The following is a 16,198-nucleotide window of genomic DNA, read 5'->3' as shown; positions in this document are numbered from 1 at the left end:
TTTCATTCTTATTTACGGAAGTCACCGTTGAAAATTAGCAAATTTTAACAAGTTGACAACTGTAACGCAACCCTTAATAAAAGTGTGTTGGTTACAGTAACTGACATCGGCAACGGCTGTTTCTCGATTCAATTGTTTATGTCGGTACTTGCTGTTTATGCCAGTGTCTAGCACGTGGTTGCAAGTGGTTGTTATTATAAGAAATACAGTAATGATGAAATCTTAGACAGGTCAGAATGTTGGTAAGCTGATTTAATATTAGTATGAAGACTTGCATTTAACCTAATGAACTTTTGCTTCTAGGCCTATTTATTCGTTAAAAGCAAACTCGGGTATAATTTGCGTTATCAGTGGTATCTACCGGAACAAGACAGGCATAGAAAGCCCAGCATAGTTTAATCTACTGAAAATACATCTCGCACTACACACGATGTAAATGATGAAATCATGTTTTTGGACGAAATTTTAATGACCGCATTGTACACAAGTATATAAGCAAATTACGGTTCTTTTGTATGCTGTATATTTTTAAGTTTTACAGAATGTTTTCGTTGGAAATAAACTGTGCTTATGTACTTACGGAGAAGCTTCAGTCCAAAATATGAGAAAACCCAAAAACTGAAACGTGTGGGGCCACCCTTGTAACCACTCAAGAACTAATGGTGGCTGATTCAAAAATGTCCCGGATAATGGGAGTTCCCGGACCACGGAATGCCGGATTTTTGAGGTCGGACTGTAACTTGAATCGTGGCTCTGTCAGAATTCCTGTGATGCTCTCCCCCTCTTGATTTCTCTCTTCAGAGCTATATCTTCCCATTGAATCCTCAAAAACAACTCTGCCATTTCCTGCATGACTTTTTAGGTCTTACCTGACCAGTATCCCCTCTGCCTTTGCCATTCCTGTCATTGCATTAAGAAACCTTCCTAAAAATTCTTGCTCTTCCTGAAAATATTGGAAGAGTTGTTGGCACAGCTGAATGTCTAATAATGAAATACAGTAGTTGTTGGAAAAGCCAAATAACATCTTAAAAAGCAAAATGGGCTCTGCCTATTTAATCTATATAACACTCTGGCCAGACTACCCTCAGATCATACAAAATTTTATACAAAAATGAAATCCCTGTCCACAATAGACCACTTAAGCAGTTACTGTACTGTTAATAAATTAGTAAACATAGGTAATGACTCAAGAAGGTACAGAGTAACAAATCTTTTTTAACCAAAGCAAATGGGATGGTGGACCTAATGGCCTTTTCTAGCTCCAACCTGAAGAAAAGGAAAAGAAAGGAATAAAGGGAGAGTTAACCACAGAAGAAGCAATAAACCTGCCCTTTCAGAAAGAGAAGTTACATGGAGAAAAATGGATGCAGGAAGCAAATTCCAAAGTCTGGCAATAAAAAGAAAAAACAGTCAATGAATTGTGTAACACAAGGATTACTGATTTCCACAAAGTACTTGTAAATGTGGAAAGGGGGTAGCTTAACAGGTGTTACAAGCTTGCCTGAGAGGCACAACTCTACATTTCTGCTCAATAGAGTGGGAGCTTGAATACTAGTATTACAGGAAAGAAATAGAATCTGCCTTGAAGGAAACAAAAAGGATCAAAAGATGCGATGAAAGGGAAATCACTGATCTAATACTTTGGTCATTAACACAGTTTCAGTAATGACAGGAGTTGGAAAGCTTAGACAGTTCACCTTTCTTAGAAACTGACTGGACCATGGCATGACTTCTGACAATGTGAAACAGACCACACAACTGTGTATTGCAAGAAAGATACTGTTGTGACCCTATCCTCATATATAGAATTTCAAGCAAAAAAATAAAGCATACAGCACAACTACAGGTATTAAGGCAAGAGGTTTATTTACATTTAAAATAAATTACCTGTGCATATGCTGTGAAACAGAAAAAAAACTATGGTAAAAGTGATTGGAAAAGGCTGACTAACTCTGCAAATGGTCCCTCACATACTTTAGTGCTAAATGAATTATCGAGGGTGACTTTACTGGCATGATAAAAAAAATGGGGAAAAAATTAAGAGATATGTGAGGAAATAGAAAAAAAAAAGTTTTCCCTACTGCAATTCTTGAAAACCACAAACATACTTTATCTTAATTCCTTCAATCCTCAGAACTCACAAAAATACAACTATATTCATAAGGCACTTTATAACTTCAAGTTGTATGCAGTGTTTTTAATAACTTCAACCTCTTAGCCTAAGCAATGGCTTGGCAGTGAAATCATGAAAAACAAAAAGTTAGTTTTGAAAAACTACAAAACTGACTGACACACAAACTATTCCAGTCCTGCTTTTAGAGAGTGTTTCTTACTCATGGCTTACCCATAGTCACAAATATGCATGAGTTTCATAAAATCCAAAATTTGAGAGAGAGAGAGAAAGTTATGCTTGACTGCATACATTCAAGAATCCTACTAGGGTTGCTGACAGTGTGATGACAGGAGTCAATTTCATATATCATACCACATACAAACAACACTGCTGAAAAATGTTTTTAACAGGCTTGCAATTGCTACATCAGAACTGACTGCTAACATAGGAACTCGGAAAAATGGAGGCCGTACTGTTACTTGATGTTTTTAGACTAGGATCTTAATCATTTACATATGTGTACTTTTGCATTAAATTTTTTTCATTTAATAATTCTGTTTGTTAAAAGGTAGGAAATTTTGTATTTTAATACGCTTGTGTGCATTACTGTATTAATTTACTTCTGACTGATGTTTTTCTTAATATATTTAATTCAGTTACACTGTAACTGATTTTAAAGAACACACAACTGATACATGCACTCTCATGTGTACATACAGATTTCAATAAAATATTCATTACAATTTTAGTAATGTTTGTTATTTCTTACATTTTGGTACTGTAAACAACTTGTTATAGGACAAACATTTATGAGAGAGAGAGAGGGAGAGCAGATCTGTGCATAACTCAGAGAAGCTGCATGCTAAGACAGGATCAGCAGGCAAAAGCACATACTGTAAACACACAAAAAACAGACATTAATCTCTAGGTTTCAATGAAATGTTTATGATGTTCCTTAATGTTTGTATCTTTCATAATAAAATGTAGACAACTTTTTATAATAACAATTTAATGTGTAAACAATTAAATAGATGCACACAACAATCTAAGTGCATCCACCCATGCCTGGTAAACTAACTTGGAAGATCACTGTCCTCCTGATTCTGGTAACTGAAACCTCACTGGACATACATTATTTCTATTTTCCAAAGGTTGTGTGTTCTTCATATTCATCCTTTTACTATAAGTTAGTGTTAATTAAAGTTATGTTTTTTAATTGATATGTACTAGTTTGTCCATACTGTACTGTAAAAAATGACAGGAATTTAAGAAAGAGTCAGGACATCAAATCCCAACCATAGGGTCATCACATACTGTTCCAAAAAAGTCACAAGTGAGAGACTGGTCCCGAGGCAAAAAGTGAAGTTTATTATAATAAAATTTCTGCTTGTTATGGTGTTTGTGGTCTTCATATCATGAACTTATTATGTACTTTACTTTGCAGTAATATATCACATATATTACTGCAAAGTAATATATCACATATACAGTATTACTGCAAAGTAATATATCACATATATTACTGGTGGTGTATGGAGTGACCAACATAGCACTAGAATTGTTTATGATGATTGTCCCAACTGATGTATTTTGCTCACAGAAGTACTGTATGGATGTATTTTATTAAGAAAAACTGTTAATTATGCTGTATTCATATACATATTATGGTTCTATGCAGTTCTTTCTACTTTATGGGTTTCACTGACTTCCTGTGTCTTTGGTACTGGGTAGGCCACATGCTTGGCTGATAAGATTAGCCTAGGGTTTGGAGTTGATAATAGATTACCATCAGCCAGGGGTCATTCATGTACACTTTGATTTTTCCAAATATTTTGCACACTCCTCAGTTACAATTCATTGTATGTACATTTCTGATTTCTATTCATCTGTCATTGACAAAATTTTTACTCAAATTGATATTTAATTCTCATATTTATTCTCCTTTCTCATACCACCTATTATTTACCTTTAACAAGGGATGATTATGCAATGTACATATTGTACTTAGAGTTAAAAGAGCACCGAATACAGTACTATACTCTGTTAAGGAGAAAAGTTGCAACTTCTTGTAATCTGTTGCCTCCATATAAAGTTTATATAGAAATTGTAATAAAATTTATTTCTAAAATACATGTTAAATAACTAAATGATCAGTAAATAAATTATGATTTCCACAAAATCAAACAGAATCCATACTATATCATTTATGTGCAGAGTCACATAACCACAGGTCATGGCACCTGTGACATGTCACTCTTTAAACAATGAGCATCTGCTTAATAAGAAGTTGACAGTTTTATGGTAATTGTATGCATTAATTACTTAGTTATTTTATTTGTTAGTTTTTTACTTTGATAGCTGGTTCTTTTCTTGGAAAGCAACCATCATAATCAAATACTACATACACAATCACAGTTCATGCACTCCACTATTTTCATTACGTGAAAATAAGTGCTCAGACATCTGTATAAACAAAATTTCTTATAAAGCAAACAAATAACCTTGTCAAAAAATATACAGTAATATATAAAAACAATTTCTCTGCAATATCTTAACAATTTGAGATCTGACCACTAATGTACTGATGTGGCTAAATTATTCAATTTTAATTGAAGTAAACTGTCTGACTTTTTGAACCGGTGGGTCCTTTTGTAAAATGGATTTGTATGCTGGCTGGTGACCTTTGATATGATCCACTGTTGCTCTTGTGTAATCTTCTCGTACCAAGATCAATGGAATAATTGAAAGCGAGCTTGTTGCTAGTAACAAATATGTCACCCAACTATAACCTGAAAAAGAAGTTTTGGTTGATTACCTATGCACCCGTAGATATTCTTTTTACATGTAAATTTATGTATTTTGCCCATATGAATCCACTTGTCAAATGGGCTGGTAAGATGACTGGAAACCTGTGCCACGGTCCATATTTGATCTTGAGTAATCTTCTCTTATAATAACAATGAGAATAACTGACAGTGAGCAAGTTGATAGTAATAAGTATGTCACCCAACTATAACCTGAAAGTAGTGACATTTTGAGTACATATGTTATACCTCTTTCCTATTCATTTTAACCAATTAATTTTGTGTAATATCTCAACTTATTCTACTGAAAAAAGAATACTGTAGTCATAAAAATTCACCTTTTTTCAATAAAGTATAATTTTTTATCATAAATAAACCATTGCCTCATTTTAGCCTATAAAACTGATACTAAAAGGACAGACTACTTTATGATGATCCTGTACAGTACTTCCAAAGGGTGAAGATCCCCCTGAAGTGGGATACAAACCACTTTCCCCACCCATGAGAATGATCTGTGCAAGGCAAATTTTGTAGAGTCCTTTAGTGAGATTAGGGCATACACACAACAGCAAGAAGCAGTCACCTGCATCATACTACAGGGTGTGGCATAAGTAACGCCCTTTGTTTAAGTGGAACAAAATTAAAGCCTTTTTGATTATCCTTTATTTTTTCGAACATGAATGTATTGCCACAGGTTAATAGATTAATATAATATATTAACAAAATTAATATAATGCTTATTTGGTTTAATGATGTTCAATACAAATGATATTTTGGCTTTGCACCCTTGGGATGTCAAATTCAGCTGATAACAATCTTGCGGTTTCAGCACCATTTTTATTGTTTTGATAATACAATTGAATTGCTTTTACTCTCTGTTCCTTTGTTAATCTCATGGTTGTATAAAATATCTGAAAAAATTAAGATTTAACCATTAATTAAAAGAAAATATACATTATAAGATAAAAAATTAAAAAGGGCATTACTTATGCCGCATTATTAAATCAAATAAGCATTATATTAATTTTGTTAATATATTATATTAATCTATTAACCTGTGGCAATACATTTTACTTACTATAATACTGTTGTCATAGATAGATACAACAATGATGAAATATATTGAAAAAGAAATCTCTCTTTTCCAAGACGTGACTGCTTCCTGTGTTTGCTCACCAGTCAGTTACTGTTGTCAACACGTCATGGACAATTAGCGATTCAATGAATACCCTTTCTTGTGGAAACTGACACCATGTGGTATCTCATGCCATGCCTTTGTAACATAGCGCAATATTCGATCCACACTGCATCAGAAATTTTGATCTGGAACCTTCTATGGAGTGACAGGAAAGGGGGCAGTTGTTAGGAACCAATCATTGTGCAGAAGATCAAAAAACTCCTTATATGGGAATGATGATTGTCTGTCGTCATTAGCTCCACCCATACAGTGATATATAAGCTTCCAGAAGAGACTTCCCAACTTCCCATACAGAGAGATATAGACAGACAGACAGAGACACAGAGGATACTCAAAGTCGGACAAAGCAAGGTTCCAACGGGAGTATCCCCTTCAGACGACCCTTGCTCTTCTCCATAAGATCTTGTCCTGCCCGAAACAAAGAGAAGCAGCCAGCCCTTCCTGCTTGTGATGAGAAGTCCCTAAGCCCTCCAAGTTCGAAATGAGGTGAAGCAGCGAGCCTACATACCAGTGACGAAGAAAAGTAGTCAGCCCTTCCTGCTTGTGTGGAGAAGTAGTCACTAAGCCCTTCCTGCCTGTGACAACGTGAAGTAGTCAGCCCTTCTTGCCCTCCATTTGCACAATCTCTGTATTCTTGGAGAAACAGCATTTGCTGCCTCATCTTAAAGACATCCCTTTTTGTGACGTCTACGAGCCCATGGTCATCGTACCAGCAACATCTCTTCAGCTGAAACCCCCGCCACGAAAGAATAGCTCACCAACTCACCATTTAAGTATTAAGATTGCTCTACCTGGCAACCTGTTCCCCCTATCTATAACTGCTTAGATTGTTTAGTGTTACACTGAATGAGAGCAAAGGGGAAATAACATCTCATTTTCTTTGTACATAAGGTTATGAATAAATGTGTTGTAGTGTTGTGAGAGTTTCTTTTTATATTCATACCCCATATTTCAATTGCTGGTGTTGAAACATTGTTGTTTAGAGTTTGAAGAACCTGGAACGATTCTTGGATCGTGACAACTATACATTCCTGTAAAGGCATACTATAAATGAAAATTGTGTTGATAGGGTGTATTTTTTGACACTCTACAATGATTTATAATACTTTCTTCTTTGCTTATATTTTTCATTAACTCGTAGGCATAGCAGAGGCTGAATACCTCAGCAAGTTAGGGTTTAGAGAAGATTAACATGGTCTAGCGGTTGGCAATAACTCGTGTTTATTTGCTTTATTTATTAAATATTTATACTTCCTGAGCAGTACTGTTGTTTGGGATTGCTGATTATAATCAACCAATTTTAGTTATGATGACTGTCCCCATATCTGTCATCACTCACATCTTGGAGTCAAAAAGCACTGATCTCAAGAAGTGTATGGTTTCTGATACACTGTCATATAACTCGTGGTAAAGAAACTTGTTTCAAAGTAGGCTCTTTCTACTAACTGGCAGCAAGAAGGGTCCAAAACATTTGAGACAGTAACCTAATGAACACATTAGATATGAGCTTGAGTGCAACTGGCAGGTGACTAACATTCCAGCCAATGAAATTTTTTTATATGACTCCTTGACAACTGGCAATCCACTTTGTTCACATGCCACTGCCTTGGGTAGATAGGGGGTTTTCTTGGAGAGATAGTGCCACATGCTTCGTAATCTGTTTGGAACATGTTGAGAAGTTATAGTATGGATTTTAAAATTATGAACTTCATTAAAGCTTAAAATTTTGTTCTCTGGAAAAATAATCTATGGGGCCTGGTTCTCCCCAGGGTTTGCCCTGACCCTGAAGGGGGCTTGCAACCTCTGCACTCCAGTTTTTTTTGTTAATCTCATAAATAGCTACCCTGAAAGGGTTGACCGCTATGCATCCTGACTGAGACATCTGGCCACTAAAGTACTGGATGGGTGTATTTAAAGGAATGTATTTATAGACAATGTGTATTTAGTTATACAATTTTGTACCTTGGCAAACTCAGGCCAAGGTTTGGAGTAGGCTAGCCTAGGTTAGGGGGTTGACCATATACCTACAGGGCAGTAAATCATTAATAAGTGTTTGGTGTCATTATTTACTTAATGCTTTAAATGCTTTTAGTACATTACTGTATCAACTGATTGGTTGTGCAGAATGTTCCTCAGTACTGAACATTAGTACAGTACTGTGTAAGGAATAATAAAGCTGTTACTGGTGAAAAATCACTAGAACTATTACTCTGTGATAGGTTCTTACTCTTCTAGCTTAGGGCACCATAATATTGCCAAGAATGAAGATCATTTACCATAAGTTCCTTGTCTGATGCAGAACTTAAACAGACACTCAAAGTTGTTCCTAGTTAAGTCTATCTTGGATATAAATAAAAACTCCCAAGATACAATTTTAGTCTCATAGAGACACAGCCACATTTGCCTCTCAACCCAAATTTAGCAGGGGCACCTCTTTGGTCAAGGAATCCAACCCAATCATGTTCATTTAACATTTCTAGCACAATATTTGCTAAATGCTTCTCTAGAACCATGGATATCTTGTCCTCACCAAAGGTGGATGTCTCTCCCCTAGTTTGCATTGTACTCTAGGTATCTTGAACATCTAACTTCTCACAATCTTCTCTGGTCCGGCTGCCACATTCTGGTTCTTCAAGTCACCGTATGGAACTGGGGACCAGTTTCCTCAAAGCTTTCGCCAAGCTCGATATAGGTCACCCACAATGGTGCTTGAAATTTATTCTATGCAATAATTGCAAGTAACATTACAGTATACTAACAATAGTCAATTTGATGGCAGATAAACTGTCAAGTTGGCATGAATATCACTCAGCTTTTGGGAGTAGCCATCCCAGAAATGGAATTTGAGGATTATATAAAATTATTTTAATCTTAGCCCAGTCATTCAATGGTATCCTAAGTGTTTCCTGCACAGACGCATCAGTAGAATTCAGATGGTGTGACACCTTGTAAACCAAGAGTTTAACAACACATTTTCAGAAGGAATATTTAATTGATGGTACACTTTGTGAAAAAACTTGCATTTGTCAGGAGCAAATGACTTTGCTTAATCCTCAGAAAATGGCTGTTATCTATGACAAAAACTTACTGTTTACAAAGTCAGACATTGGTTACCTGAGGTAACCAATAAAATGTCTACTTACCTATATTTGGAATAAAGAAAAGGAAAAGGAATACAAGGCCAACAAAGTTATTCATTCCAGTCAGGAGTCCACCAACAAGAATCTCAGGGCAAGGGTAGGCACTCTCAACAGCCAACTCAAAGAACAGTGGAGAAGTTGCAAAATTAGTGAAAACGCAGCTATTGAGGTAAAATATACCTGCCCTGAAACAACATGAAAATATGAGTCTGAGCTTTCATGTATTATATAAGTTTTAGACAACTTTCAAGCAAATTTATATCATAATTGTTTCATGTAGTATTACATAAAGAATTCTGGAATATATATCATGGAAAAAGCTTAACATTTCACTTACATTTCACTACTGTGATTGAACCATATGTAATCAGGTAAAACCAGTAAACGCAGCCCAGATTTGCCAACATAAGTATTATCAATGACACTCGAAGATGACCATAAACGAGATCTGTCATACGCCCAGATACCAGTGCACTGGTGCTTGAAACGATAACCACTGCAAGTCCAATCCACTTTGCTTCATCCTGATATGAAAAAAATTTATAAATTTTCTCATACTTATACTCTGAATTATAGAAGTAAATTATTCAAGTTAAATAGCTGAAAAGAGTATAAAAAAATATTTTAACAAATACCAATCTAAATTTAATCAATTAAATTATATTAATCTTCTGTAAAGTATACAGAACATTATATAGTAAATAAAAAACTAATACTGTATAAACAATAGTAACACTGAAATAATTACTAAAACTTTCAATGTCAAGCACCAAAACATGATTGGAAATATAGACTTAAAAAAATTAAACCAACAATGCACTCCTTTCTTCATTAAATTTTCATTAACAATTAAAAATCAATAACAGTAATTCAGGATCCACGTCTCTCAGCCATTACCTGATGAATATTTATAGCTTGGAGAGAATAGTTGAACACTGCAATCCAAGCTGACGGAACCCCTAAGGAGATACCATAAGCCCATGTTATGATTACGACATCACGATTCCTGTAAACATGCGTGGCAATTACTGATACTGTGCATGCAACACAACAATATGCTTTCCCTTTTCAGATTCTTCATGGCTGCTTGCATTACAACCGGCTAAAATTCACATTTTACATTTGAAATACAGATATAAAAGAGGTTTTACAATTTTTTAAACACTTTAAAAAATCTTTCATAGGCATCATCATTTTATGCTGAGAAAACTATATAGCTAGGGATCTTAATTCAGAGGGAGATGTACCGCTCTTCTTACATGAATAACAGAATTCAACTTTCCCAAATACCAAATCTAAGGTGAATTTAAGTTATGATTCAAAAATAAGAAGCAGTGTATTGTTCAACATAAGGTTTTAATAAAAAAAATATGTAGTCAGTGCTAATCTTGGGAACATAATTTTAGGGAATTCCGTGTACATTATTAATCACAACTTTTTTCATTTGTGAGGATAGGTTGCTTTACCAGCTAGTGCATTGTACAAGGCTTATTACTATTATCAAAAATTACTTAATTGTAATAATACATTCAAATTGTAATTTTTATGTGCTGACAAGACCAAAACCTGAAACCATATTTGTAAGAAAAAGAGGAAGAGCACCATAACCGTGAAGTGCAAAGTAGGAGTACAGTATTAACACACATATAAGAGGATCTCTCACCCTTTATAATACTGCAGTAAGATAATAACTGTACTCAATAAATATAATGTGGACAGCTGCCCATTTTCAAATACAGAACAATGGTTTGACAGCTGCATTAAAACCTGTATATTTTTGATAGCCAAAATAACCTCTTTTATTTTTACTTAATCCCAGCACTTTTAGATATACTAATCACCAAAAGCCTATATCCAAGCAGGATTCTAGTGATAAGTGTGACCAAAAGAAGTTTGAGGAAGTCAAGAAACTGAGTTCATTATGACTTTCATATACTGTATAGTACTTTGCCACCCTAACTTAATGCACTTCTGCACTTAACCTAATTATTATGATGACTTTTTGTTATGCTACCATTTTAGATGTGATACATTTTTCTATAAACCTCATAAATTGAATGTTACCTGCAAAGTACTATACATGCTAGTTTAGGTTAGAAATTATGTGGAATTACTGTTAGCCGTAAGTTATCTATAAAACACTGAAGTGCAGGCCATAATACAGACTCTTTGTTGCTTATCAAAAAGCCAGACCTTAAGTGTCTGTTCAGCTGAGGAGCTCCTGAGTTTCATATATATCTGGTAAAAATTGACAGTAGATTCTGTATAATATAGGTTAGCGCCAAGCTTTAAAATCATATCTGTACCCATTTAAAAAGGCATACTTACCTTAACATTTTTTTAATACTATCCCAAAACTGAAGTCTCTCAACTGAAGATGACAATGAAGGTGGTGTGGGTGGTTTGGATGGATAATAGAAGAACACTGCCAACAATGTCGCTACTGCTATGCCAGCATCTGAATATTAGAAATTAAAGAAGCTATTAGTAAATACATCATTCCTACTTCTAAATACAGTCAAAAATACTCTTCATGAGTTTTTGGCTCAAGAGACTAATTAAACAAGGTGCTCAGAACAACTGATAACTTTACTACTGATGAGAACATATAAAAATATTGTACACTCTCCTACATCAAAACCTGTTTTCTTGATAAATAATTGAAAAATGCATGTTGTCTTTGAAATAAATTACAGTAAGAAGAAGTAAGACAGTGAAGAGCAGCTGAGTGGTAAATAACAAAACAACCACCAGGTGTGACAAGTGCTTCAGCTTACAACCAGAGGCCTAGTCTAGCAAAGCTTATGCTTTGTTCATCCATAGGCAAACATTCTATGCTTGGCTCTTCTGAATCTCTCAGGCATTAAGGTGTGTAAATTAAAAGGTTTGTTTGCTTTATGAAAATATTAACAGTTGTGCTAAAACTTAAACATTCTCACAACCTTTCTATACCTGACTAATTTTCCACTAATCAAGGCAATAAATTAAAAACTTTTAAAAATCTGACTAACCAATTGCACTATGGCAAATTTTAAAATATACATTGATGAGTGCTGTACTAGTAGTATTTCATGTCTACAGAAGTGGTGAAAATCTCTACTCAGTACTTACAAGCATACATAAGTACTTTAATATCTCCCCTGATCTCCTCTGGAGTACCTTCTGCTGGCGATCGTACAAAGACTGGTTCAAGGTAACTTCCAGCACTTCCCAGCTGATTGAAAGCTTGAGCTATTGCTGTAAACATGAAGAAAAAGTGTACTTTAGAGCTTAAGTTGCATTACATAACATGTGTTTGAAATTAATATTTAAACTGAGCAGTTAGCATAAATATTAATGCCATGAGGTCAATATAATCTTAAAATACAGTTTCTAACAACCATATAGAAAATGTGAGGGCTCTGGAAATTTTTAAAGTCATTTTGATTAACACAACTACTCATTGCCTTTGTAAACCTCTTATGAAGTGGAAATTGTAGATGCATGGAGAAACTGATCCCTGTTGATGTTGCATGAAATTAGTTCAGTTTAAGGCACTGAGGAAAAATCTAAGGACAAGTAACTCATGGCACAAGACTAAGATATGGCTACCACTTTTTTCTTTTTTCCCATCTATGTGAAAAAAGCCTTTAAAACCAAGACAAAACACTCATTTCACCATTGAGTTTTGTCATTTTTTTTACCTATGGTCAACTCAAGTACAGAATACTTGGAACTAAAGCCCAAGGCTATCTATTGCCATGATTTGTATGTATTAAATAAAATTAGTTTTAGAACATTTCAATTTTTTTTTGCATCACAATACTGAGATCAATCTAAGGAAATTAGCTGTCCTAAAATTAGTTATTATCACACATGGACTGCCCCCCCTGGCTAAATAATCTTAAAACTATGATAGGATTGAGTTGTGTAAATGACAAAAATTACATAAAAAATTATTTTCTCAATAAACCATGGCATTACATAGGTTACTTTTGCTTATGAAGTATGGTTTAATTTTTTGGACTAAACACAAGAAGATGCTATTTCCTGGTAAAGTATTAGCTACTGTTCAAAACTCCATCCTAACCCAAGAGTAAGTGTAAGAACAGAAACTTTCATGAGCTAAATGAGAATTTATGTTTTTTACTTCCAGATGCTGCCATAAAACTTGTATTTTATCAGTTATCTTTTAAATTTTAATGATGCCTCTTGTTTCTGTGTAACTCATTTATACCTTGCTTTTTAGCATAGCTATACTAAACCATTTTCCATTTGTTGAATATTTATTCTACATCTCTGGCATGCACTTTATTTTCAATATACTCTACATCCAAACAGAAAATAGAGAAGTATATGTGAGCAACTCTGGCTCCCATAAATACAATAATTATGGCAATTTCTACTGGATAGAAATGCTATTTCAAAAGAATATAGTCATTTCTCAGTTAATACCCCTTCTCTGTGTGCAACAATTAGGTAAGTTCTAAAGACTTTCAAAAGAACAACAGTTTTCACTGTTTGGGGAAAGCATATTAGTTGTAAATTAAATGAAGTACTAAAGGTAATTTCCCAATACACCTGAATAGTGATGAGGCTGATAAATGATAATTAAGAAACTGGCAAAAGAATATTACCAGTTGCTGTTGTGCGTTCGTTGGGTGGAAACCACTCTGCTGCTATCATAGGAGGTGCAGCCATCACCAATGTGCCAGCTGTACCAACAAGTATTGCACAAAGGTGACAAGATCTGGAATACAGTTACAGAGTGCATCACTTGAAAAATCTTGCAATACATCACACTGTAAACTCAGCATAAGTATGAGTTTAAAGATCTAAATAAGGTAATTAAATGACTGCTGCAACAATATGATACCAATGACAAAAATACTAAATGATACATGATGATTGCTTTACCCTTAATGCGCAAAATTTAGAAAACCCAAGATACTGTACATACAAGAGTGCAGCAGGTCTTTTGTATAGTCACCTACATTGTGAAAGCTTCATTAGAGTTTGTAGCGAGAGCCAAAACCCTGAGAACTGTCCCTGCAGCTACCATGATGGCACAAGCAAAGACCCCAGTTCGAAGTCCCTTTTCATTCATAAGCCAACACATAGGCGTAATGAATAAGACAAAGGTTATTGTACCCCAATTGGCCATCATTGCAACTGTGCTAGACTGCCAGCCACTGAAGGCTGTGTCTACACTCTCACTGATTGGACCCCATGTATTCCACTGCAGGCACTGCAATTTGGTAAGAAAAAAAGTAGCTATAGTTTTTTTCGTTTTACAAGACCTTTCCCCTAATATGTACACTGTGAGCTTTGAATGAAAACTTTTATTTTGTACTATTAAAATTCACAATATTTTATTTGTATGACTATAAAAAAGATTACATAACTTGGTGAAGATCAAATATGGGAATCATATGCATGAGGGAACTAATTAGAATATGTAGTTTAAAGAAAGTCACAGACATACATGTTCAAGTTGAGAACTACTGTTTTAGGAAGATATTAGCAATTAGACTACCTGTCCTTTGTTACATACTGACCTGATACATTGCTATGAAGGAAAACACTCCTAAAATCCAGAAGCGACTTAGATAAACTCTGTTAACATTCGGTCTGGGGGCCTCTCCCTCCCTTTTGGATGCGGCTCTAAAAGAGGAACCAAACCCATCAACCGTATCTTCACTGTCACCATTTTGATAAGAGGGTGGCAAGACCGGATGCACAGCAGAACTTCCTGGGGTACTTTGAGGTGATTCTTCTTTGGTAGCAAGTAAAGGTGATGATTCTGGGGGGAGGAAATTGCAATTTGTACGAATTATGCACTGAAAAATCATCCTTAAAGATCAATGAACACATATAAAACGCACTTTACACAAGAAATCAATGTCCCATAGATCCAGTTCATGGCATAACATACTGGTAAGCAACCATTAAGCAAAGCATGTTAAAGAACTCTTAAAGGAACACCAGAAAAGGAAAACATAACAGGCACTAGACAAACCTTTGAAAGGCATAAACAATACTACAGATAAAAGGTATGTCCTTAACCTATAGATTATGTATAGCAGCTTGTACGTGACTGGCTAGCAATGCATTGCGAGTAGTGCCCAGCCGCACAAGCTTTAGTTTTTGGTGTTTCTTGCATCTGAGGAAGTGGAACCGCACATGGCTACACCTGTACTGGATGCCACAGGCTAAGTAATAATTTACAAATAGATTTCTTACCTTCAGCAGCCTCCATGTCTCTGGCTGCAGGATGTCTTAATAAAACGGTGAATGTATGATGACAGGTCACTTGGTCATTAATTTACCATCGTCAAGCCCTGGAAAAAATTATGCATTCTGAAATCAAAGCAATAAACAGATATTTCTATAGTAGTGTTAAACTTAGCCATAAACTTAAAGATACTGTGTTCCGAAAACATGAGGCAATCAATAACCCACCTTTCCATTAACAGTATTTTTTTTTTATTTTTTGCAAAATGGATAAGAGTCAGGGTAACATGCTGTGAAACATGTGCCGTTTTTATGCACATTACACCCAGAGAGGACCACGAAACTTACATTTTCACACACTGTAATGTTCACTGGAACATATTATTATTATTATTATTATTATTATTATTATTATTATTATTATTATTATTATTATTATTATTACTGTACTCAAAACACTCAAATAATGGTGGATTAAAATGTACATAAACCTTCTAAACAAGCTTTAGCAGAAAGAAATGCAGAAAGAGGAGTTAAAGATGGAAAAAGAGATGTAAATAAAAGAAAAGAACAACAGCAAGAAAATACAAAGATGACATAAAGCAATCTAGACATTCCGAATGAATCTACAAGCTGGGGTTGTTAGGAACATTAACGCAGTATCCAAAACGGCTTCTGCAGGCTTATAAAAATAAAAGGATAATAACTCTTGGCCTTTCTCTATCCACTT

General features: G+C 34.9%; 1 protein-coding gene across 1 annotated transcript in view; it reads right to left on the bottom strand.

Annotated features, from left to right (window-relative positions):
* Positions 1-4,760: 4,760 nt before the first annotated feature.
* Positions 4,761-16,198, bottom strand: part of LOC136834395 (solute carrier family 49 member 4 homolog) — a 239,998-nt gene continuing 228,560 nt past the window's right edge. Inside the window, 11 exon segments of the mRNA XM_067096959.1 lie at positions 4,761-5,130; positions 9,259-9,405; positions 9,408-9,440; positions 9,593-9,779; positions 10,153-10,261; positions 11,584-11,713; positions 12,367-12,492; positions 13,872-13,984; positions 14,229-14,482; positions 14,793-15,037; positions 15,478-15,575. Coding sequence (XP_066953060.1) covers positions 4,994-5,130; positions 9,259-9,405; positions 9,408-9,440; positions 9,593-9,779; positions 10,153-10,261; positions 11,584-11,713; positions 12,367-12,492; positions 13,872-13,984; positions 14,229-14,482; positions 14,793-15,037; positions 15,478-15,493 — 1,497 coding nt within the window. The 5' untranslated portion in view covers positions 15,494-15,575 and the 3' untranslated portion in view covers positions 4,761-4,993.

Source organism: Macrobrachium rosenbergii, chromosome 53 (genome assembly GCF_040412425.1).
Source record: "Macrobrachium rosenbergii isolate ZJJX-2024 chromosome 53, ASM4041242v1, whole genome shotgun sequence".
Classification (NCBI taxonomy): Eukaryota; Metazoa; Arthropoda; class Malacostraca; order Decapoda; family Palaemonidae; genus Macrobrachium; species Macrobrachium rosenbergii.
This window is presented reverse-complemented; position numbering and strand designations above follow the sequence as displayed.